Raw genomic sequence first — 25,420 nt, forward strand, 5'->3', positions numbered from 1 at the left:
CAGAACATGAGAACGAAGGTCACCAATCCCCGTTTATCAGGCAGGCTCTGCATGTCACTTGTGTGTCTGAACTCCTTGCATTCCCCTTAGCCCTTTGAAGGAGAAGCTGCTGGTATCCGCATTGTACAGCTGTGAGAACCCAATGTGTTCAGAGCCAGGATTCAAGTAGCTTCATGGTTTAGAGGCAGGTTTCCCAAAGTGTATGAGAGCTCAGGAGAAAGGTTCTAGAGTGGGGTTCTGGATTGGGGTGCCAGTCTTCTCCAGCTTGTGGGCAGAATACACAAGGCCCCTCGCCTCAGCAGCACTGCTAATGCAAACATGGCTACCCCTCTATTGGCTCTGTTCTTTAACAATTAAACTTTATTATACAACCTAACTAGCTTACACAAGAAGGAAAAAAGGTTAAAGGGACAAAAGAGTGAACCTTCCGGTATCTGTTCCATGGGATGGGTCCTTAGGTGTCTCTCTGGCCCGCGTGCTGATCCGGCCTGTTCGCTGCTCCACACGTGCCCAAGCCCAGGCTGAACCTGTTGTTCTCTCCTCTCCACCTGCCTGAGTCACATGGGAAGGGCGGTCTCCTTCTCCGTTGAGGGTCCGTTAGAAAAACAAAAGCCCAGGTGGGGTTCCCAAGTCTGCTTCCTAAATTCCAGGCCCAGGATGGCTCTACTCAGTCTGTCACAAGGTATTCATGGGGTGCCCCAAGGGTAAAGCCCACCAAGACTGCTTCCACCTGTGACAAAGCTTAATCTTTCTCACACCCCTCGAGGTAAGAGCAGATGCTGCCGAGCTGTTTAGTGATAAATCAACACTCTTCACTTGGAAACAACCAAGCACTGTTTGTGGACAAATGGAGGGCAGGGATGGGGGTCCTGCCAGTGGGAAAGTGAATGATGGCAGAACAGAGGAGAAAAAATGCTAAAAGACAAGAAGCAGGATCACGGTGGGCAAACAGGTGAGAGCTTGCCGCGAGGAGGATGGGAAGGGAGAAAAGACGCGAATGGGGAGAAGAGTATGTCACTGCTCCTGTCCCCAGTAATTCACTTGCTGGGTCACATCAGCAAGAGATGGGGACCAGGCCTGAAGCAAGGAGTCTATACTGAGGTTGTTCCCTTCTGCCATCTGCAACTGACAGGAGGCGGGGGGGACTCTGTTCCCCTCACATGCAGAGCTCACCCACCCCCCACAACTTACTTTTATTATTCTTTGTTCAGTGACCCTCCATGGCCTGCCTGCAATGGCACCTGCTCTGAGAGTATAAAAAGGGTGGGGGAAGCAGTGGCTGAGAGTGAGTGGGTAGAGAAAGCAGCTGAGCTGAGCAGGGCTGAGGACAGGTGCATCTACACAGGCGTTTGTGGTGGCTGTTAGAGCATCCTTGCTGCAATCTGTTCTTGTTGCTTCTCAGGTCCAGGCACCAGGAGAGTCCATGGCAACAGGGACGTTCTTTCTCTTCCCCTGGCCTCTCAAACTCTCCCTTGAAATGTCTGACAGCCCCAATGTGCCAGAAATACCTGGGTTTATTCCTTGCTCCCTCTGATGCCATGCTGAACTATAGGCAACCAGTTGACTTGAGGCCTGGAAGAGCACAGTATGTTTCTAAGGACACTTGTGGTCCCTGGCTAAAGGCTGGGAAAGATGCCTGGGAAGGTACAATGGCATGTTGAGAAGGAAGGACTTGTTAGCGCTCTCTCAATAGTGATAGGCTAACTGTCAGTTTTGCAGGATGGAAAGAATGTAGGTAGATTCCAGGTTCTTAGTGGCACCTAATAGCCTCAGTTCTCACCATAGAAAAGGCGATGGGAGGTGTCCTCCAGCTGGACAAGGCCCAAGTCTGTGAGCCAAATGGCATCTTTGCAGGGCTGTGGCACACATATGCTCAGTGTGTTTGCCTGACTGGGGTTACCATTTATTCCTATTTTGGAGAAAGTGATCGTTGGAGAGGAGAGCACGCTCTGTCGTCACCCTGATGTGTAGGCCAATCTACTTTGTTCTTTCTACTGGCTCAGTGACCACAGGCAACCCTACTCTTAGAGCTCACATTCCTTTTGTAAACTAAGCCTCTTTAAGGGCTAGCACTATTGATAGCTCATAGTGACAATTGGCATTTCGGCATGGATTGTTTCATTTGATCTGTTAACAGTCCAACACCGTGAGTCCTGGCATGGTCTTCATTTCCGGCTTGGGCTTCAAGCTGTTAGGGCACTTTTACAAGATCACATGGGATTCAAAGCCAGAGCCCATCTCTCTCTCTCTCTCTCTGTTTTACATACGTGTGCATAGATACACATACACGTGTGTGCACATGCAACTGGAGGTCAGGCATCTTTTATCAGGAGCCACTCACTTTGTTTTTTGAAACAGACCTAACAGAACTAACTTATCTAGTAGGCTGGGCCGGCTGGCCATCTTTTTCATCTGGTTTACATAGATTCTGAGGACCTGAGCTCAGGTGCCCATGATTGTGATGGTGCCATCTCTCTAGTTCCATAACCTCCTCTTAATTACATTGATGTAGTGATGCATTGAGTTCATGAAGTTAAGATGGCCATGGCCTGTGTGGTGGCGATGGTGTTGAGGGATGGAGATGAAGGGGAGTGATGGGGTCAGGAGCAAAGGTCAGCTAAGGGCCACGTGTGATGAGGGCACACATCTAGTGAGGGCAGGACTAATATGGCATGGGTATACAACAGAGCAGAGACTACCTGGGAAGGGTCTTCAGATCTACTCCCCTGCTTCCACAGGGAGTGGGATGAGGCCAGTAAAACTGGATGTGTTGGGCAAGGTCATACATAAGTGTGGGCTCCGCTGTGCTCAGAATTGGTGTTCTCAAGCGAGGCCTGTTCTGCTTACACTTGGTGGTAGGTTGGGTAATTTTTGGCGGGGTGCCTGTGAAGCCATGGGTGCCGCCGAGCTGCCTGTGAGTTTACCACATGCATTCCTTCGAGTCCCCAACATGTGCAGTCACTCCAGTTCCAGGCAGTGTAATTCATCAAACTCTGAGGCCCACATCCAGCTTTGCTTCTATGTGTTCTTTGAATTAGATACTTCTCTATGTAAGCGGCTTTCTTCATTTTTTTTTTTCCTTCCACCCCGCTGGCTGCTGTCACTCATACAAATGGACCACCCATGCTGTTCCCCATAGCTCTCTGTCTCGCCTTGCACGAGGCCTCTTCCCGTCTCTCCACTTCAGCAGCTCTTAGAACCCAGGTCCTACAGGTCTGGAGGGGAGCCCAGCAACGCGTATACTAATGTTAACTTCTTCTTTATTTTAGATTTGTTTATTTTATTTTTATGTGTATGTGTGTTTTGCCTTCACATATGTATGCTTGCCACGTGGGTGCCTGTCCTCCAAAAGGTCAGAAAAGCAAGGAGTTTATTTTCCTGGAACTGGAGTGACAGCTGGTTGTGAGCCACCATGTAGGTGGTGGGAATCAAACCCAAGTCTTCTGTAAGAGCAGCAAGTGCTCTAAACAGCTTTGCCATCTCTCTCCCCCCCCCCCCCCCCACACAATGTCTCCTTCTTCACGTAGCATTCTTGCCACTACTGCTTTGCGAGCTATTTACCTTCTGTGAGGTTTGTTTCTCTTTCCTCTCAAATGGTAAAAGCATCGGGGATCTGTGCTATGGCTCTACCATGAGATTCAGAAAGCGCTTGGTGTGGCCAAAGTGCTCAGTAAAGGCTTGCGGAGAGTGTTTTAAGATGTATTCTGACTTCAGGATCCTTTTAAAACTCCTTCTTCTGTGTTTCTTCGTTCTGGCTTCCAGTTCCCAAATCGCTGCTGTCCAGGGTCAAGGCCTATGCAGCAGCGTGGACTGAATGGTCCCTTCTTTGAAGGATGGATGCACCCCCAAATGAAAAGTTCTCATTCCCTTCTTTGTGCACGGGGAAACTCTCCAGGAGTCAGAGTCTAAGCTTTCCTGTTTCCTGCTTCCTGCTGTACTCACGTCCATTTCCTCCAAGCCAGCTGGCTGCTCTGATTCCTTCCCACTCTCTAGGTGTCTCCCCGCTAGCACATTCGACACTTATAATGACACAACCCATTATTTTATAATATCCCCTCATGCCTGTTATGTTAGACTGGCTGGAAAGCGAGGTGGCGATTTTATATCACCCGTTTGTGCTGTAGCTCAAAACCTAGTACTCCAGTGTAGCCTTGTTCCCAGCAACCTCACCCAGGTTAACAAAGATCAAGGCTGTCCAATTTGATGCCTCCCAACTATGTCCCACCACTCACCACTGTTTTTGTTTATTTACTCTCATCCTTAGGGAAGGCAAGCTCCCCCATTTCATCTCATGTCCCCTCTCTCTGAAATTTGCCTTCCCAAATGCTAGCTTTGCTCTTTGAGTGCTCCCTTCACCTGCCCTTTTCCTTCCCGCAGACACTGCTGTAAAGGTCCTGCTCTGGAATCAGGCGGACCTGGTAAGGCGTCTTCTTTCATACCAGCTGAGCCGCTGGGCCCTGTATCCGACTTCTCAAAGCTTTAGTTTCTTTCTTTGCTTTGCCCCTCCCCTTCTCCCCAGCCCCTCCCCCTTCTCCCCAGCCCCTCCCCCTTCTCCCCAGCCCTCTTTCTTTTCCTACCCTCTCCCTCTCACCTCATTTAGCTTAGGCTGGTCTCAAATTCACTGTGTAGCTGAGTGACCTTGACCTTCTGATTGTCCCGCCTCCATCTCTCCCGTGCTGGGATTATGGAATTACAGACTTGCACCATCACATTCGTTCAGCATTATGTGTTGCTGCAGATGGGAGCCCAGGATTCATGCATGCAAGACCAGCACTCTGCCCTAGTGAACCAAACCACCAGCCCTGTTTGCATCTTCCTGTGGAAAACATGGGATGCTATCTATTACTGATCAGCATTGCTGTGAAAATAAATGCAGCTGGGGTTTTGTAAAATCTTGAACAAAAAGCCCAAGATTCAGCAAATAAAATTCCTTGTCCTAACTCCCGAATGAATAAAAACAAAAGCCCTGCCTTTCATAGCCCTATCACCTCCTATCAGACAGGAACTCCTTCTGATTTCCACCCTAAACCAGAGGCTCCCTTGCACTCTCACATAGTCCCCCCACTTTCTCACCATCATAATCTGCACTCGGGCTACTTTTCCGCCTTCTTTTCAAGCCTTTCTTTAAGTCCTCTTACTCAACAAGTCCTTTCTGACCAGATGAACATTTACATGTGCTCAAAACCACCTTGAAAGCAAACAGAGACACTTCTCTGATCTCACGGTTCCTTTTAGCTGTGCTGTCCACGCTCCCTTTCCTTTTTTGCCAAGTCTCTTTGGAGAGACATGCGAATGAATGCTTTCCTCTTCCTCCATCACTGTTGCCACCACGGCCCAGGCAGGGCCTCATCACACCTCCAACACTGTTCAAAGCCAACAGCTGCTGCATCCGGAGGCCTTTCTCGCTTCTGTCCAGCTTGATCTCTAGGAGGCATCGCACACAGCGGCCACCTCCTCCTTCAGGCACAGTTCTCTCTGTCTTGGCCATTTGCAGGTCTGTGCAACCCTTCATCTCTTCATGTACAGGCCTCTCTGTGTATGCCTGCCTGAAAGGGAGGCCCAGCGAGTTTGATCCATTTTCTTACCCATTTTCCTAAAGCATCTCTCGTTACTCAAAGGAGTGTTTTAAAGCTCTCACCTCTACATATGCGGCTTTCTCTTACTAAAATCATCTTCTCTAAGAGTCCCCCCTTTTTCATGTTGCTCCTCTCGCCTTTACTTCCCCCAGGAGTTAAGGAGCATCCTGCAGATTTTTGATCCCTTTTTAGACTTGGTTCAGGTGCCAATGTAGGGTCCCTTCATAGAGCCTTGTCCTTCCCTGTTATAAAACAACCCACCACATCATAATCATTGTAATTTTTTTTTCTCAGTCTCCTTTTTGCTGGCATATCAGTTAATTTTCTTATTGTGGTGACAAAGAATCTGTCAAAGACAACACAAGGAAGGGTCTATTTTGGCTTGTGGTTTGAGGGCCTAGCCTAGCAACGCAGGGAAGTCACGGTGTCAGAAGTGTGAGGTGTGGGATCATATATCGCAGCCTCACCCAGGAAGCAAAAAGAGGTAAGTGTTGGTGCCCAGCCCATGCGTCGCACAATGCCTCATTGTACCTGCTTTCTGCACCTGGTGGGATGGCTGGGTCACCACCCAACAGGGTGAGCGCACGAACCAATAACAATCCTTAACGCTCTCGTGTACTGTGTTGTCGTCTAAGAGGTCAGGCGAGTTGTTTCTCAGCTTCCACATCCTTCTTTGTAAGAGGAGGGGTGGAGGGGGAGGAGGAGGAGGAAAGCGCCATCAGGGAGCACGCTGCAGGTGTAAGCTCTTTTAATCTCCACCAAGACCCACCAAAGCTGGGCCCAAGGTGAAGAGAGATGTAAGGTCGGTGGCCTAGAGGGCTGGGGCCGTGTAGACCTTCCTTTAACAGAGCTGGTTATAGAGAACAGAAATGTAATATTCTTTACCTGTGACCGCATTTAATGTGGTCTCAAGCATGTGTCTCTGTTTAGAGGAAAACAAAACAGTGAACTTGAAGTGTCCCGTTCATGGAATTTAGTTCCCTCTGGCTTGAAAGCAGCCATGAGCTCCTCTGAGTCACTTCCCAGATCTTCTTCCAGATCGGTGATTCTCAACCAGTGGGTCCTGACTCCTTGGAGATGGAACGACCCTTTCACGGGGTTTGCCTAAGACCATCAGAAAACGCAGATATTTACATCGCAATTCATAATGGTAGCAAAGTTACAGTTGTGAAGCAGCAATGAAAAATAATTTCTATGGTTGGAGGTCACCGTAACATGAGGAGCTGTACTAAAGGGTCACAGCAGTGGGAAGGTTGGGAGCCACCGCTCTAGATAACTGACCGGTTGGAGGGCCATCCTTCCATGCTTCCTTTTCCAACCCTCACCCTGACTGCTGTGGAGAGTGTGTGGAGACGAGGCAACGACCATGTGACCTTGTCCATCTGGAGCATCTAAGAGTAGACCTTGCTGAGGTTAAGAGTGGCAACTAGGAGCTGTGGAGAAGAGAGGGAAAGAGGGAGAGAGGGATCTGGAAGGGTTGTTTAAAAGGTATCGTTAGAAAGGGGCAAGAAGTTCCGGGGTGCAGGTGCACAGCAGGGCGACTGTATGTTGTGTAACAATGCATTGTACAAGCCAACACATGATGGCTCACAGCTATAATGCCAGCACTTGGAAAGCTGAGGCAGAAGGATTGCTGTGAGTTTGAAGCTAATATGGGAACATAGTTGGTTCTAGGTGAGCCTAGGCTAAAAAGTATGACTCTGGCTCTGAATCAAACCAAAACAAATGTGCTATACATATTTTAAAATTAAAAGTATTTTGAAAATTTAAACACCAAGAAAGGGTATTTAAATGTTTGATTTAAATATTATACAATGATTAGAACATGTATTATCTTCTTATTATGTATAATTTCTATGTTTTTAGACATCAGTTAAAATACCTCTATTATGAGAAATAACACCTGCTGAGAAAAAGATGGAGGCACATGGGGGAGACTCTGTGGTCCTTGGGTCGCCCAGGGTCCATTGTAGGTCACTGCTAAGGGTCCTCCCTTGTTGACTCAGCCCCTTCTGGGGTCTCAAGACCATTGATTCTGTCTTCCCAGCTAACCTCTGCTTGTAGCTTCCCCCACAGAAGACTGTCTACAAATGATGGCTGTCTCTTGGCGTGCATGCTCGTAAGCAATCTGAGTTTACTCCAGAGCATGTGGAAATAGCTGTGTGTCCTCCATGGGGAACTTTGAGGACATAAATGTGGGAGGCTCCCAAAGACAGCACCCATAGGGTGCTAATGGGCAGTAATTTTATCATTTCTTCTCTGGCGTATCTCATCCCACGCTTGCATATAGCCTGTTTCATAAGCAAGATTTTGAACAGAGCTGTGTAGACCACTAGTCTGAAATCAAACCGAGTAAGTGATTCTCAGGCCTGAACACTGTGGCTTACTGTTCCGTCGCTTGGATTCCTTACTTGCTGTATTTCTAGTGTTTCCTCCTAGGCGTTTGACCGATGTAGAGGTGGGAGGTACCTAGAACATCCTTCTCTCTCCTGAACCCAATTCATATCACTCTCTTCTTCCTCTCCTGGCGCAGAAAGATTTTGATTTCCATCCTGCCCAGTGGGTAGGAGCCTTACATGATATTCTGTGTTCTCCACACTGGATATGTGCTGGCCTTGCCTGTGGTGCTGTGACAGAAGCTAGTCAGTCAATGCGTGAACAATGGTGTCCCTTCCTTGCAGGAACCTCCAGGATGGGATGGTAAATCACACACGCACCCTACTTTTCCTAAGAACTTTAAAGCAGCAGCCTCCCTCCCCAAGCTGAAATATCTGTGATGTAAAGCTTTGGGAGCCCGATGAAAATGCTTTTCTTGGGCTGGAGAGATGGCTCAGCTGTTAAGAGCTCTGGCTGTCCTTCCAAAGGACCTGGGTTCAATTCCCAGAACCACATGGCAGCTCACCACTGCCTGTAATTCCAGTTCTAGGGGATCTGACACCATCATCCAGATACACGCAGGCAGAACATAAATGTACATAAATAAAAGTAAAATAAATAATAAATTATTTTTAATAAATGCTTTTCTTTTTCAAGTCCTTGGCTCTTGCCATAAAAGGTTGTAGCTTTTATGACTATTGTTCTAGTGTGGATATTGAACTATCTATTTTGGGTAAGGTGTGGTGGTAACCCTACCACTCGGGAGGCATAGGAGGATGGCAAGTTTGAGGAATGCCTAGGCTACAATATAGTAAGTCTCCAGATAAATAAACAAATACAAGTGAACAAAAGAAGACAAAGATGTAAAGTGATATTTTTTAAAATTAGGAGCCATAAAAATGTTTTAGAAGAATCATTTTAAGGCCAGTAAGATGGCTCAGTGGGTAAGAGTGCTTGCTTAAAGAACAGAGTTTTAATTACCAGAACCCACATAAAAATAGATGCAGAGAACTGACTCCACACAGTTGTCCTCTGACACATTGTGCCACATGACACATTACATGTTACTGCCCCCACATCATACAAACACATACAATAATAATTAATAATAATATTAAAAAATAAATGTTTAAAATCACATGGCACCACCAACCACTGAGTTGTCCTGGCTAGTCCCCTCTCCTGGCATATATCAGTGGTTATCAGATGCCCAGGTCATCAGTGACATGGAATTAAAAAGTATTAGGACCTGGAAGATGGCTTAGTAGGTAAGAATGCTTTCTTTCTTTTTTTTTTTTTTTTGGTTTTGTTTTTTGTTTTTGTTTTTGAGGCAAGGTTTCTCTGTGTAGCCTTGGCTGTCCTGGACTCACTCTGTAGACCAGGCTGGCCTTGAACTCACAGCAACCCGCCTGCCTCTGCCTCCTCGAGTGCCGGGGTCTTTGCAATGATGATGACCTGAGTTTGTATCCCCGGCGCTCGCTCATGCTCCAGGCTGGGCATGACTAGGCATGCCTGCGTGGGGATTCATGAGAGCTTGCTGTTCTTCGGGATCAACTCTGGTGAAACAAGCCTCAGCTTCAGTGACAGACCTTGTCTCAGAACAGGTGTACTGGCACAGAGGAAGACACCCAGCATCCTGTTCTGGCCCGAGCATGCCCATTTACAGGTGTGTACAACTGCACAGTCAGGTGTACGCAACACACACACACACACACACACACACACACACACACACACAGGCGCACACACACCAAGATAGAGAGAGACTGAGACAGAGACAGAAGGGAGACAGAGTCACAGAGACAGAGAATATTGAGCTAATGATTAGTTGTGAAAGCCTGTCATCTCAGCCACACCCCACTCAGGAGTAATCACAGCTTTGTGCCCTGCTTGGGCTATGGATTGAATTACAGGCCAACAACCAAATAGGAAGGAGGGGAGCTGGGGACACGCTTCCATGGCAGAACACTTGCATAGCATACTGGAAGATTTGGGTTCAATACTCAGTACCAAAAAATGGTAACATTTTTGTCCTCACTTAATATTTACAAAAGAGATAAAAATGGCCATTGAAAGCCAGGTGTAGTGGTGCATGGCTTTAATCTCAGCACTCGGGACGCAGAGGCAGGTGGATTGCTGTGAGTTCGAGGCCAGCCTGGTCTACAAAGAGAGTCTAGGACAGCCAAGGCCGCATAGAGAGACCCTGTCTCAAAAAACAAACACAAACACAAACAAACAAACAAACAAAAGCGCCATTGAGTCATTTTGAATGATGTTGGCACCTTATTTTAGGGTGCTCTTTGTTTTGAGGCCCCTATCTAGAAGGCTGTCCTTATCATTCCAGGAGGAGTGCTTCAAGAGTTAAGACAATTGATTAAACACCTTTTCAAATAAAAGCAACTACTGGAAAGTCAGGCTATAAATAGCTGCTATTTCCCCCTGACCTGGGTGACTCTCCTTATCTGTATGGACTGGAAGCACTGCTTGGCAGTACATATGACATTGATTAATAAGAGGAAGGGCTGGATTAGCCATTAGATAAATTGGCAGAAAAATTATAATCCACCTCAATTAAAGCTTGGAACCTGGGTCAGCGAGATGGTTTAGCAGGAAAAATCACCTTTTCCAAAGCTTGATAGCGTGAGGACCATCTTCAGGATGTGTGTGTGTGTGTGTGTGTGTGTGTGTGTGGTGTATTAATACTGGGCCAGAAAGATGGCTCAGCTGGTAAAGGTATTTGCCACCAATGCTGGCCACAAACCCTCTGACCTCCACCCTCCTGCATGCTGTCCTTTGACCTACACACACACACACACACACACACACACACACACACACACACAGACAGAGAGAGAGAGAGACAGAGAGACAGAGAGAGAGAGACAGAGAGAGAGAGACAGTGAGAGAGAGGGGGGGACAGAGGACAGAGAAACAGAAAGACAGAGATAGAGAGAGACAGAGACAGAGAGAGACAGAGAAAGAGAGACACAGAGAGAGAGACAGAGCGAGAGAGAGACAACGAGGGGGGGGGGACAGAGGACAGAGAGACAGAGAGACAGAGATAGAGAGAGACGGAGACAGAGAGAGACAGAGAGAAAGACGTGCTAAATACATGTAATTTTAACAACTTAAAAAAACCCATCTAATTTGATAGGCAAATTTCAAAGTAAAAATGAAGAGACGAAAACACCAAATAGACATTCTCAAGGGCTTTCTAAAAGAGACAGAGAAAGCTATCCATCCGCAGAGTCTATTACAGACTGGGCTTCTCTTGGGTGTTTTTCTGGTAGTGGCAAAGAGCTATTCCTGCCCAGTTTGTCTAACACCTGCCTGCATCTTCTCTCCGGTGTGGGCTCAGCTTAGGGTAGAAAGTGTATAGTGCCTATTGCCTTGGCCTGATGGGCAGTGCAGGCTTACCAGCAGACCCGGCTCTAGCCGACCCCACCTTAGTGAAGGGCAGTAAAGCCTGACGGTTCCATCGGAAGTGACCACTGCTGTCGTTACTATGGGGTTAAGTGTTCCTCCCTGATTCTTCACGCTGGTCCATGGGCGTGAAGCAGGGCTTGCTCTGAGGGGAGCTGTGTGTCACGGGGGCTAGGGAGGAGCAAATAGCCCGGATAATGACGCTGGCACATGGTGCTGTTTCTCCCTCATCTGCAGGCTTTGGACTTTAGCTTCCTCTTATTTGTCTCTTCTCTCACCTCTTTCTGCATCCATAGACGGGGTGGCAGCCTTCCGCGCCTTCCTAAAGACAGAGTTCAGCGAGGAGAACCTGGAATTCTGGCTGGCCTGCGAGGAGTTCAAGAAGACCAGGTCGACTGCAAAGCTAGTCGCCAAGGCACACAGGATCTTTGAGGAGTTTGTGGATGTGCAGGCTCCACGGGAGGTGTGTTTGCTGTGACAGCTGTCTCCTGAGGTCTTGGGGGTGAGGTTCAAGCAAGCCCTGGGATTTCCTCCTACCCCAGTGGGCCTCCCAACTCTGATGAGATGGATCCTGATGAGAATGGGGTAGCTTTTAAGGAGAGGAAACCCAGGGTTTGCACGGAAGGAGCCACGTTAGGAGTGTTTTGCTGTCTGCCCGACATGTGTTGCCCAGGATGCATTTGTGCCCCAGTGATTTTGCAAGTGGAGTCCGTATCTATTTTCCTACTGAAGGCAGAGGAAAATTTATTTTCCTACAGAGGCCTCTGAGATGACTCACTGGGTAAAGATAACTGCTGCCAAGCCTGGTGACCCGAGCCTAGTCTCCAGGACCCACGTGATACAGTGAGAGAACTGACTCCTGCAAATAACCCTCTGCCCTACACACTCACACACAGACACACACACACAGACACACACACACACACACACACACGCATGCACACATGCATACACCATGAAACAAAAAATTGAGCATGCAATAATAAGCTTTTAAGGACAGCGTATATTAACAGAATAAGTAGCTGGGTGTGGTGGCACATGCCTTTAATCCCAGCATTCAGGGGGCAGAGACAGGTGAATTGCTGTGAGTTTGAGGCCAGCCTGGTCTACAAAGTGAGTCTAAGATGGCCAAGGCTACACAGAGAAACCCTGTCTCAAAAGAAAAAAAAAAAGTGCTTTCTTTTAAAGGATTTTGTTTGCACTCTCAGTTCTGCCACTGTGTGTGACCATCCTCAATTTATTCGACCACTCCGAGCCTTATTTTCCCCAGTACAAGAGTTAATGCTACTCAACTTTCTAGGCTACTATGTTGGATCTAAGGCACCTACCGAGTGTTTGTCATTGCTCATCAATGAATATTTATAGTCACTTTCATGGCTGTGTTATACTTATGCATAACTGTTCTGAGTTTTAATACAGTATGTCCCTTGGGAGGGTTTAATTGATCAGTTTGCTCTCTGTATTTAAGCAGCTTTGGTTGGAGTGTTAGGTCTTTACCAGTTGGGTAGAATGCTATTGGATTCTAACAGTGACATTTAGGGAGATGTATGTGTACCAGGGTCTGTTGTTACTGGGCATCTGTTGACCTTGGAAGTTAAGAAAGAATGAGAGAGAAAGTTTAGGAGACCTTCCTTAACAACTGGCTTGAGACTCAGCTTAGTCTGCTATCAGGATTCTTGACTAGGATTTGTTGATTTGAGGATTCTTGCCATGGTTCTGTTACTAATCCAGCTATTTTAGACAAGCTTTGTAGTCTGTCTTTCCTCTCTCTCTTCTTCTTCTTCTTTTTCCTTCTCTCTCTTTCTTTCTTTCCTTCCTTTCTTTCCTGCTTTCATCTCCTCTCTCTCTCCCTTTCTCTCTCTTTCTCTCTCCCCTTCTCCCTCCTCCCTCTCCCCCTCTCTTTTCTTCTTCTTCTTCTTTTGTTTTTTGAGACATGGTCTTGTTACACAACCCTGCCTTCCTGAAACTCACTGTGTAGACCAGGCTGGCCTCCTGCCTCTGCCTCCTGAGTGCTGGGATTGAAGGTGTGTACCACTCAAACCCAGCTGGTCTCTCTTTTCTTTACTCACCTTATTTACAACTTGAAACCAAGTCTATCTGGACTTCAGCCTCCACAGCATTCCTGCTGGAATCCCAAGAACGAACCCCATGAAAGCAATCTGAGAAGCATCAGTGAGCTAAAGGTGTGAGGCCCTGCCACTGATGGGTGGTTTTTGCTTAGGCCTACTGTCCAGTAGGTGCCTTGGCCTCTGAGGGCCTGTGACCTTGCTCTCTGTTTGTATCACCAGGTCAATATCGATTTCCAGACCCGAGAAGCCACGAGGAAGAACATGCAGGAACCATCCCTGACTTGTTTTGACCAAGCTCAGGGAAAAGTCCACAGCCTCATGGAGAAGGACTCTTACCCCAGGTTCCTGAGGTCCAAAATGTACTTAGATCTGCTGTCCCAGAGCCAGAGGAGACTCAGCTAGACCACGGATGGGGACTCTTGGAAGTCACCGGCTTTCCCTCCCCCTTGCTGCCAAGACCATATTCTAATGTGAAATGTCATAGGTGTTCAAAGGCGCTGGGGTTTTAGGTGGGAGGCTGCGGGTGACAGGGGAATGAAGGGCTGTTCCAAAGTATGCCCCAGCTGCAGGAGCTGGGACTCTTCCATTTACTCAGATTTGTGTTTTGGTAGAGGTAGCAGCGCTGCTGTCACCCTTCTCTGGGTGGGCCGGTAACTGGCCCTTCATAATGCCTTCCGTCACCTCCCCTGAGAAGGCAGATTCACTGTGCCGAGCTAATTTGTACATAACACAAACGCAGTTGCCATCACCTCCACGCCACACCCTCTTTGGTAGGGCTCCTGATCTTCACCTTGTTCTTTACCAGAGGGAGGAGTAGCTAGAAGACTTGCTGTCACAAACTAGTGGCCCAACCTGAGCACCTGGACCTCACAATGCCTAGCGCCATTGGCGGGGTGACCTCTGACAAAAATTTCCTGGAGTTGGCTGTGTCTTCCATTTCCATAGGACCAATAGGAGAGTCTGGGGTCCCTTCTCAGCTTAAGGAATTCACTGAGCTTTTTTACCCTCACGATTCCAAGAAAGGGTCTTGGGAGATTTCTCCCATGACTTCTGAGTAGAGGTGTCCCTTTTGAAAGGTAGAGGCTATGAACCTTCTTTAATTCTATCAAGAGCTTTTCTAGAAGCTGAGTGACCAGGGAATGTTGCCATCACTAGAATTTTCTGCAATGAGGCTCTCCACACCACCTGTCTGTTACCTAACGTATTCTGTACCCTTACCTCCTCGTGGCACCACATATCACTGATCTTTTAGGATGAAAGGCAGTGTGGCAAAGAGAGGGAAATTCCCATAGCATGACAGCTTTCCTAGTGCCCGGCGCTTTCCCTGTCTCCCCACCTCCTCCTCCCATGAGGCTATGGGAACATAGGCCGAAGCTCCCATTGCAGCTGGCTTCTTGGGTGTACTTTCTCATGAAGGGTCTACTTTTGGCTGTTGGGAAATCGCGCCTTCTTGGTCTCTAGCCTTTGGGACTGGACGTGAACTGGGAAGATCACTGTGAACACCAGGCGGTGGAGACTTTCCTACAATGCTTGTGGGGTACCCTGGGGCTGCTCTTGGAAATGCACCAGGATGCCCTTTCTCGGAGGAGGCATGAGCCATGTGGAGTCTCTGCAGTGACCCAGGAGACAGCTGACCAAGCATCCCCTGCAGTGGCAGGGAGACGAATCTTCACCACAGAGACCAGAAAATGGAAGAGGAGCCTGGAAGCTGTCCGCCTCTGGGTGAACTGAATCACAGAGAATGTGGAAGAGGCAGCACAGCTGGGGTCACTCACAACCAGTCAACGTGGGCTCACTGAAGAGCCACAAACTTTTGGCTTGAGTGAATGAAGTAGTCCGTGGCCAGGCTGCCCTGGAAAGCTGGGCTGACACTCTCCTTTTGTGGGGTGCTAGCCCTTCTGAGGTCTCCTGGGGTTTGTAGTCTGGTCTTGGAGAATCAGTTTCTTCCTTGGTTGTAGCCAGATAAGGCCAAGAAGGCCATTGAGTCCCACCGTGTTAGTGCCAACTGCCCTCCTAGCGGTATGCTACCATCTGTGAGTGGGTGTTAGTGTCTGTGTGTGAATCTCAAAGAGAGAGGAGAACACCTACTTTTTAGGCCTAGCACTGAAGAGACCCATCCATGGCAGTCACATTTAATAAGAACTCTGAAGCTTTCAGACAGTGTTCCTCGTTACATCAGGTAGGTTTCCCCACCCTGATATAAAAAGTATTCTTAGCTAAAGCTGCCAGAATTAATGTGACGATTAAATTCTCTAACAGGGTAATTTAAACATTGTTTACATAGGAAATGTGCATCTGCTGCCAATGCTACTGTCTGATACGAGGTGCATCTAAGTTGGAATGATGGAAGTGTCCTAGAGAGGGCCTCTCACCACTTTCACTATCCCAACGCAAAAAAAAAGGCTCCACATGCATTATGTGGCACCCTCACTCGGGGACTAGAGTTCTTGCCAACTGCTGGTGGAATGAAGGCTGCAGATGGTGACGTCATGACACCCTGATGACTCCTTCCCCCATGGGTGGTATGAAGAACCAAGTTTGAGTATCCTGAATTTCGTAGACAAGGGCATGTGAGATTGTGTCTGTGCAGAGGAGCTCTGTTTATGGTATTCTCATGGAGCATCGTGTATGTGTGTGTGTGTGTGTGTGTGTGTGTGTGTGTTGTGAGTTGTGAGTCTTGGGCAGTACACCGCAGACATGGTCTTCCCACATGTAGCTTTTTACATAACCTATCTCCCCTGCTTCTCATCGAAGGCACAGAGCTCTTTGCTCTGATACCTCCTCGTAGGCACTTTGGTCATGCTAGCCCACACTTTGGTCTGTGATGAAACCAATGTTTACAAGCTCTAGAGCAATATCCAAGCATACCTCATCTCCGAGCTTCCGTGTCTCCCTGTCCCCTCCCCTCCCCTCTTCCACGAGCCTCATCCACCCTGCCGGGTTGTCATCACAGATGCTGCTATTTCCCATTTCATGTCTTCCTTTGCTCTAGTCACACGGAGTGTGCTGATGACTGGCCCTGGACTCAGGCAAGCCCAAGAGGCAGGACACAGTGCTGTGGCTTTACATCCCTTGGTCCCACTGTAGTTGTCAACTTATTTTTGTTCTGCTGTGTGATTTGCTGTTGCTCTCGTGGACCAAGTAGATTTCAGTCATTGACACCTTGGGCACTCTGGGTTGAGTAGGGAGTGATCCTCTGATGCAGTATTTATTATTAAACATCAGCATGAATAATAGGGATTACCTTGAAAGCCCCCCCCCCCCCGATGCTGATTTCCAGCTTCCGCACTTAGAGATGCTGATTCTATAGACTTAGGGAGGGAACCCATAAAGCAACATTGGGGGGGGGTTGCTCCTGGCTATGTAATGGCCTGTGGCCTAAGAAAGTGATTCCCAACTTCACTGCTCACCAGGTTTATCTAAAGAGCTCTAAAAAGCCAACTGTTCAGGTTTTTTTTTTTTTTACCATAGACTAGCTAAATAAGAGAGGTTGGAGGGAGGCAGGTGGCAGCGGTTTCCAATGTTTGACTAGTGGTTCCAGTGTGCAGATGTGGTTAGGGGCGAGCAGCAGCCTAAGGAATGAAGAGAAACAGAACTGAGAGTACACACACACATACACACACAGACACACATACACACACAGACACACACATATACATACACACACACACACACACACACACACACACACACACACCTGTGGGGAGAAAACACAGCAGACCACCTGGATGCAAAGAGCACAGTAACCGGTACAGCTTGCCTGCTCTGCAGCTGAATTTTGGGGTGGTTGCTTTGTGCCTCTCTCTCTGATTTGCTCCATTGAGGCCATGTTTGGGTTTGAGCTACATGCACTAGTTGGCAGTGGGTATGCCAAGGTGGGGAGCATAGAGGGCACTGGACTGAGAGCTGTTTTTTGCCATGCTTCTGCCTTTTCCACAGTGCTTCCTCTAGGCCTGCATCGTGAACTCTACCCCTGTTCGCTCTCATATACTCTTGTGTTTGGCCGTTTCGTGTCTGGCTGTGCCTCTGTACCCAAGGCCATGCAATAGGGTAGTTGGAACACAGGTAGTGAGTCAGGAGTGTCTTGGTAGTGATAACGGTGATACAACACCTTCCAATGTCTCTTTGGAGGATGTCCCTTCCTGGGGAGACTCGAATCTGGGAGTCCTTTCTGTGGCTGAGATGGGATTCTCTGCTTCAAGGCCTCACTGTTTTCGCTTTGGTCCCACGTTGGATCGGCAGCAAGGAAGCTGCTAGCTGGCTCTACTTTCTGGTGCTTTCCCCAGAACTTGCTGCTCTAAGAAACCAAAGCTGTGAAAAAAAAAAATGAACGCTCTGCTTGGGTGTTTGTCTTTGACTAGCCGCAAGCCCTGGAACATAGAGATGCTCGCTCTCCTGGGGGAGGAAGGGGCAGGGCAGGAGAGCCCCTTGCTGTCAGCATGGTAGTTGCTTCTCCATGTCCAACAGGGAAAGGTGAAGAGGGACACAGTCGTAGGTACGATGGCCTTCCAGGAAGGACAACCCAGAACTCCGATGACACCGCAGAGGGCCTGTGGTTTCCGCCCTCGCCTTCGATCCACCAAGTGTCAGCTCTCCTTAAGTCTGTACCCCTCCTGTTAAAACAAGAGAGGTGGTACCATCACTCCTGGCACTGGGAGGCCATGCCACCGTGTCACTTGGTATGAGACTGAAGTGGGAGAAGCCAAGAAGACGTGGTTTTCTGTCTCTGTGGTTTCTCAAGGACTCTACAAGATGTGGAGGGCCACAGTGGGAGAGACGTCAGGATGGAACAACAGGCCTCGCCAGGTTTCGGGTTTGGGGTCCTCTCAATAAACTATCCGTTTTCTTGAACTTAACCCCTCCGCTCCCTCCCCTCTGCCAGGTTAGGAAAAGGTGACTAGGCTCCGCATGTGCCCTGACAATGGTAGCCTTAGCTGGTCACTCACGGAAGCACAACAGATGTATAGCAGCTCATCTGCCATAGAAACCGTTTGGCTGATGGAGTCCTCACTGAGTCGTCTCATTACCATGTAAAGTGAAATACATTCACCTTTACTATACACAGGCCGTGAGAACATAATAAACAAAACCTGAACGACCTGCCCCCTCGCTCTCTGTCTACTTTCCTGGCCGGCTGACTCTTTATGAGGAAACTCTTTACATAACACGTGGGCTCTCCAGGGGGAGCACGTGGCCCTGCCCTGAATGGCTGGCACGGGGCTGGCCACCAGGAAGAGTAGGGGTGTGGACAGACACGGGTTGATTGAGAATGGTCTGGGGCTGAGCGTAGGGGTTGTTATTGAGAGTGGCTTTGAAACCGTGAAGTGCTATACAAATGCCAGGTGGTATTTTTATTTGTGCCACCTACGGCTTGAAAATGCAGGGAGAGAAAAGGCTGGCGGTGGTTTTGGAAGTTTGTTCAGCTGGGGCCATCTGAAAACACAGTGGGTTCATATTGCTGATAGCAGCAGCTGCCTTTGTGCGGTGGGCCTGTCCCTGAAAAGTGTTGCATTAGTCATCAAATCTTTGTGCCTGGTCCTCAGGTCCTGCTGAGGGGACAGAAGGCGAGTGAGACACTGACTCTGCAAGCAAAAGTTTATTCTTCAGGTGGGGGTGAAAAGATGGAGATACATGAAACGTTAATAATCCAAATAAATTGAAATTAAATTAAAATCAGACCAGAGAAGGTCTGGCTTTAGTGGAAAATTGATTTTTTTTTTTTCTTCAAAGGTTAAACCTCTGGGTTAAATGAAAAAGAGGCTATTATGCGAATGATGCCCCCCTCAAATCTGAATTTTTTTGCAGACCAGGGATGCTGGCAGGCAAGGCTGCTGCAGACTAGAGCCCTCTCCGGAGGATACAGGTGGTAGCTTTCTCTATTTCCAGGTTTGCTTTTCAACTTCTCTTATTGCTAACAGAGGTTTCCATCTCCTGCTACCAGGAGAGTGACGGGGGCAGAACAAGAGGTAAAGGGTCAAGTGATGATGCCTGGTGTGCATGCCGTGTAGCCTGGCCTCTGAGCTCTAAGCCTGAGCCGACTCTGGTGTACCCTTCGAGTTGACTGATGGTTCTGTGTCTCCGGAGGCACTCTTTGCAACACCCTCCATGAGAGCAACCTCCACTCTGGCTATGTCTGCTACTCCCTGGACCATGCCATAGGGTTTGCTGACGCCTGCAGTCTGCCTTCTTCCACAGGTCATAGAATGACCCTGTGCTGACCTTCACTCAGGATGCTCAGAATTGGTCCACTGGGAAGAGTTGGCCTGATAAAACAGAAAGTGGGCTTCGTTTGGCAGCCAGGCTCCTTGGGCAGCATAACATTTAGATCACCAATTTCTAGGCTGAAGTCAGAGCCCCATCTGTGGGCCTCAGGCATCAGGGGCACACGCCAAGCTCTTCAAGGGACCATGAAATCCACTCCATACTGGAGGCGAGGTGAGAGGCGGGGCCCACTCTTCTTCTTGTCCTCCTCTTCCTTTTCTTGCTTCTGGGGATGGGGTGTGGTAGGGCTCTCACAGTTCTCAAAGCTTCACAAACTCTCTCCTGTGGTCTTCTGCTCTTTGGACAGGGTATCCGGACTCTCTCACTGGCTTTCCATGCTCTCCCTTAATGGTTACTTGGTCTGGAACTGTCTTTTGTGTCTGAGTGCTCTCCTGAACTCTGAAAGAAGCTCCAGCACCCGGAAAGGAATTGGGGCTGCACCTAGCGTTTCCTAACACATGGCATCTGGGGGAAAATAAGTCCTCCAGCTACTGAAGGAGAGTCATTGCCAGGGGCAATTACTTTAATGGCTCCTGTGGAAACCTGCTTAGCCCGGCTTCGCTTTATGTTGGAGCTGCTATAACGAAATGCCATAGACTGGGCAGCTTACAGACCATAGAAGTGTCCGTATTTCTGTTGTGCCACTGGCCAAGTTCTAAGCCGTACTTCTGAGTTGCAACAGTAGAATGAAAATCAAGGCAGCCCTCAGCTCTCTTCTTAGAAAAAGATACAAGTTCTACCTTTCCATGCCTCACCCCATGGCATAGAGGGGCAGCTATGCCCACAGCCAGTAGATGGGAAAGGCCACAGCCCAAGGACTGTCTTTGAAGGGTCACATCTACAGGCTCTTCCTAGAGGCTTGAAGTCCAACACTAAAAATATCTGGGTTGGAATCCCAGTTTTTAACTCTTTCAAGGCACACGAGGCTGGGGAAATTCTCACCCGTAAAACTGAAGTGATAACAGAGGTAATTCCGATCCTGCTACAGTTGGGAAGTAGTTAGCGTGAGAACACAGTCACACAAAGCAAATACAGCGTGTGTTACATGGAGTCTTCTCTCAAACTCCAGTAGAGATCACCAGCCAGCACTTTCCTCCTTTTGTAATTCCTTTGCTTCTTGCTTGACTATGAAAGTGAACCCTGACCAGCTACGCTGCGCTGGAGGTAAAGGCAACTGCCAGGCGAGCCTGGTGGCCGAAGTTCCCTTCCCAGAGCCCTCGTGAAGGTGGAAGGAGACAATCAGTTCCACAAAGTTGTCCTTTGGTTTCCAGATGCACACATGATGGCAGGCGTGTCCCTGACACCACAGTAATAAATCATAATAAAAGAAAATCGTGGAAAGCCCATGCTATTAGAAAATCAGCGTGCCATCTCTTCTCTGCCACACTGGACTCCCCTTCAGTGTCTTCTCATTCCTTGCTCTAGTCTCTAAATACTTACCAAAGGAATGTTGAATCCGCAAGTGCTCTGGGGGAGGCACCGAGGACAGCTTAGATGCTAGCATAATTTAAGGGTGGAGGCAAGAACTCTAAAACTTGGGACCTCAGTGAACTTATTGGCTCTTACAAGGACTGCCCCCCCACTTCCACTTTTCAAGTGCTGGCACCTGCCAGATGAATGTAGGTGGGTGTGTGCTTACAGGCAGGAAAAATAGAAGGAAACAACTGGGTGTCTGGAGCCTTGCTGAGTGACTTAGATTCTTCACCTAGCTGGATCTTTTCCATAGTTCTATGAGACGGTGCATAAGTTTGCTAGGACCGCCAAAACAAAATGCCATGGACAACATGGCCAGGACAATAGAGCTTTATTATCTTGTAATTCTGAAGCTAAAAGTTCAAAATCAGGGCCTTTTTGGGTTGGTTTCCACTGAGGCATGTGGAAGATTGTTTGCTTGCTGCTGAGGTGGGCAGGGTACCTCCCTGACCTGCAGGCTTCTGCCAGTCATGTGCCTATGTCTCCTTCAGGCACTAATACCAGCCTTGTGGGCACCTGCAGAGGCTGGGCTCTCTCCAGAGGCAGCTGATGGGAGAACACAGGGGATTTGGATCTAGACAGACCAGAGACTCAATTCTGACTCTGCATGGGATGCCGTGGAAAGCTCTTGACTTCCAAGCATTAGATTCTGTGCTTGAGGTATGGAGCCTCTTACGTTCATTTGGTAGGTGCCAACGCCTAAAAGTGTGAAGGCTTCAGAAGAGTGGGGGAACTCCCAGACTCTCTTGCTCTTCTCATAAGGACAGTAGCCACAATGGATTACAGATGTGTCCTAATTGCTTCATGTCAGTTTCATCATCTCTTTAAGGTCTTGTCTCCGAGTCCTGAGATACTAGTGTTGGGCATCAACCTTGTAAATTTAAGAGAAAGCAATTCATCTCACTATTAGGTAGGCGCTGTCTTTATCTCTGAGAACAAAAGAGGAAATGGAAGCACAGATGGGTTATATGATATCCCCAAGGTCACACAGGGTGGAGCTGGCAGAACTGGGTTTTAGATTCCTGGCACTCTTAAATCCAGAGTCAACATCCCAATGTCTACTGTGCTGTGTACAGGAGGTTCCTCAGGGAATAAGGTGGGTGGAGGTGGGGAGCTTGGGAGCTTGGAGTGCTAGAACTAAGCTACTCATGGGGTGGACAGATAAGTATACTCCAGTGTGGGCTGACTAGAATAGACATGGGGGACACTTTTCTGTCTTTTGCTCACTCAGAAGTTTGGTCTCCTTGGTAGAAAACAACTATGGTTGAAAGACCCACTGCAAAGTGTGCCTGAGGTTAGATTGGCCAATCATGCACCAGGCTGTTCTCTGGCCATGAGTGCAGGTGCAGTCACTGAGTCTGACTTGTGTCTGCCTGTCTCCACTAACCCGTCAACCACAGCACAGCAAGAGCACAACACTATTTTTTTTTTTTTTTTTTTAGGGAGGTTGAGTCACAGCCCCATGCACAACCTGAGGACATGTGGCTCTGTCTCCCTTATCTGCTGTGAGAAGACACTTCCCTGGGGTGCAGACTTCAAGGCTATCTCTAGCCGTCAGGCACTCATATTAGCCTTGTGGACATGCACAGGGCTGGCTCTCTCCAGAGGTAGCTGGTGGGAAGGCACTGAGGATTCTGATCCTCAGAGTCAAGAGACTGCATACTCATGGTGTCTAGGACCCTGGGGAAGGCAGTTAGCCTCTCCTGGTGTTGCCTTTTTTTCTTTTAAATATTTTTTATTTAAATAATTTATTCAGATTACATCTCAGTTATTATCCCCTGACTTGTATCTTCCCATTCCCGCCTTCCTCCCTCTTTCACCCTCTCCCTCTTCCCTAGGCCTGTGACAGAAGGGGACCTCTTCCCCCACCATATGATCACAGCCTACCAAGTCTCATCCTGGTAGCCTGCTTACCCTTCCTCTGAGTGCCACCAGGTCTCCCCACCAAGGGACTCAGTACACCTCCTGGCAAGGTAGCCACAGGATTCTGGGTAAAGGTCCTTAAAAGATTGTAGCTCTAAGTATTGGAGGTCCTGGTCTTTGACCCCTTAACCTTATCTAGGTTCAGAACCTGTCCTGGGCCAGTTGGCAATTAGTCAGCTGAGATGGGCGAATGTAAGCGATGCTTGCAGAAAAACAGGACCATTGTTAGCTTGGAACCAAGGCCTTTTCACTTAAGAAGAGGCTGTGTTCTGTACGTTAGATATGCCAGGATTGGATACTTGTCACATAGCTCTTCTATGCAAACAGATTACCTGGATGTTTGAGTTGGCCGAGTTTGAAAAAACAAACAAACAAAAAACCTCCTTGCATCAGATCAACTGATCAGGCACTGATAGCATGTTCTTGCCTCATGGCTCCCTGAAGGAATCGAGCTCTGCTTTTGACATGTAGGCTCTGGGGAAGCACAGGTGGATGTGTACACTCTGAGCCCACAGTGTGAACTGCTCCGGGAATGAATGGGAGTGGAGCAGCTTCCAACTCACAATAGCTATGTGTAGGCTTGCTGGGATGTGAAGGGAAATGTTTGCAGTCGCATGCTCTAAAAATGAACATGTTGGGGTTTTCCTAGTAAAGGTATTGTTAGGCCAGTTGTAGCTAGTGCACAAGGAGCACGGAAACCCAGAAGCTCCTCAAGCAGTGATTGACAGCATCTCCCAGGAGATGGCAAGGAAGCAGAGTGAGGGTTCAGGATGTGAGATTATCCTGCTAGGCTTCTAGGAGCTTGTGGACCATGGATAACTCTTACTGCAAGGTCGGAGAGTGGTCTCTAGGGAGGTGACTATGGGCAATCACTTAGCAGCCAACTTGCTTTCTCTATAGCCTTGACCTGGGTGAACAAGAGGGAGCGGGGCAGGCTCAGGGAGGACCCAATCCTGAAGCATTCAGGAGCAGATAGCCTTGCATACCTGACTCAGGGGCTGAGATAAAGCAATCTGAAAGAAGAGGGAGAGCGTGTCCCCTCCACCAAGCCCCCACCCCCCTCTCCCCATCCCCCCACCCCACAGGAGAGCTGTGGAAGTCTTGTTCCTTTCACTGCTAAGTGGCCTTTTGCAGGCAGCTCTGCAGAGGGACTTGTCTCAGGCAGGAGAAAGCCTTCTCCCACAGAGGGACAGCATCTGCAGCCACAGAGACAAGCTTGCTTTGTTGAGGGAGCAGCTGTTGGACACTTGCTCACTGGCTCGGGCTAATCTCTCTTTTGAGTAGAAGCTGGAAGGCTGGATTCTAAAATGAGAAAGGCACTGTGGCGTGTTTAGGACCTCCTGTCTGGGTCATTGGCTTTGTGAGGTGAGCCCAGTGTGCTGTTTTTGCCATGCTCCCTCCCCACCTCATCTAAAGTCTTCAGGCAGCCCCCCCCTTCTGCCCCCTTCTCCCCCCACTCCCCCCACTCGTCCACACACTCCCCCTCACTCCCCCTACTCCCTCCACATACCTTCACTCCCTCCCCACACTTTTCACCACACTCTCCTTCCCCAGTCCCCCCAACTCTACCCACACTCCCCCTTCCCCACTCCCCTCCCACACTTCTCCCCCATCCTGACAGCTGTCCATCCCGGAGGGCCTTTTTGTCTCCCTGGCACCTGTCCCTGCTCTCTACAGTGTCCAGGGCCAGAATGGAGCATTCTAGGCTGGACAGAAGCCAGAAAAGCCTGGACACTTTGAAGGCCTCTCAGACCATTAGATTGCCATCCCTGGCCCTTTAAAAGGCACAGCAGCCTATCCTATAGACAGCTGGGCAAAGCCAAAGACTCTTAAGTACCTACCTGCTTGTGAGTATAGGCTGGGGGTGGTTGGAAGAGTCTGGAGATGTTCGCTAAAGCTTTAGAAGAATTTGCATATACATCTGCCAAGGAGGAAAGAAATAGGTCAGAAATACAGAATTAACACTCCCTATCATCCCATAGAGAGGTCAAGCGGCGGTGGGAGTGGGGAAGGGACAGCTTCTAATGTTCTCAACACTTCACCTCATCTTCACTGCAGTGCTGCGCTCCTTCATGGGCTGTTAAGGGTTAAACTAGCTCCCTGGTGGTTGGCATCTGGGATGGCAGACTGTCTGCCTCTGTGGTGCCCTGGCTCCCAGCCCAGGCTCTGCCTATGCTTTGCCTTCTTGAGGAAAAGCCCCAGGCAGGCCTCTCTAGAGCACCTACTCTGTGAGGAGGCTAAGCCCTCACAGGACTTGTCAGCTAGCTGTTGCCACTCTCTATGTGGAGTCTCAGAGGCTGTGAGTTAAGGCTGCTGCCT

General features: G+C 48.7%; 1 protein-coding gene across 2 annotated transcripts in view; it reads left to right on the forward strand.

Annotated features, from left to right (window-relative positions):
- Rgs8 (regulator of G protein signaling 8) overlaps positions 1-14,265 on the forward strand; it is a 40,003-nt gene extending 25,738 nt beyond the window's left edge. For both annotated transcript variants that reach the window (XM_051147593.1, XM_051147592.1), the window contains 2 exons: positions 11,672-11,838; positions 13,664-14,265. In XM_051147593.1, the coding sequence (XP_051003550.1) occupies positions 11,672-11,838; positions 13,664-13,846 (350 nt within the window). In that variant the 3' untranslated portion in view covers positions 13,847-14,265. The remainder of the gene's footprint in view (positions 1-11,671; positions 11,839-13,663) is intronic.
- The last annotated feature ends 11,155 nt before the right edge of the window (positions 14,266-25,420 follow it).

Source organism: Acomys russatus, chromosome 6, assembly GCF_903995435.1.
Source record: "Acomys russatus chromosome 6, mAcoRus1.1, whole genome shotgun sequence".
In the NCBI taxonomy this organism is placed as follows: domain Eukaryota; kingdom Metazoa; phylum Chordata; class Mammalia; order Rodentia; family Muridae; genus Acomys; species Acomys russatus.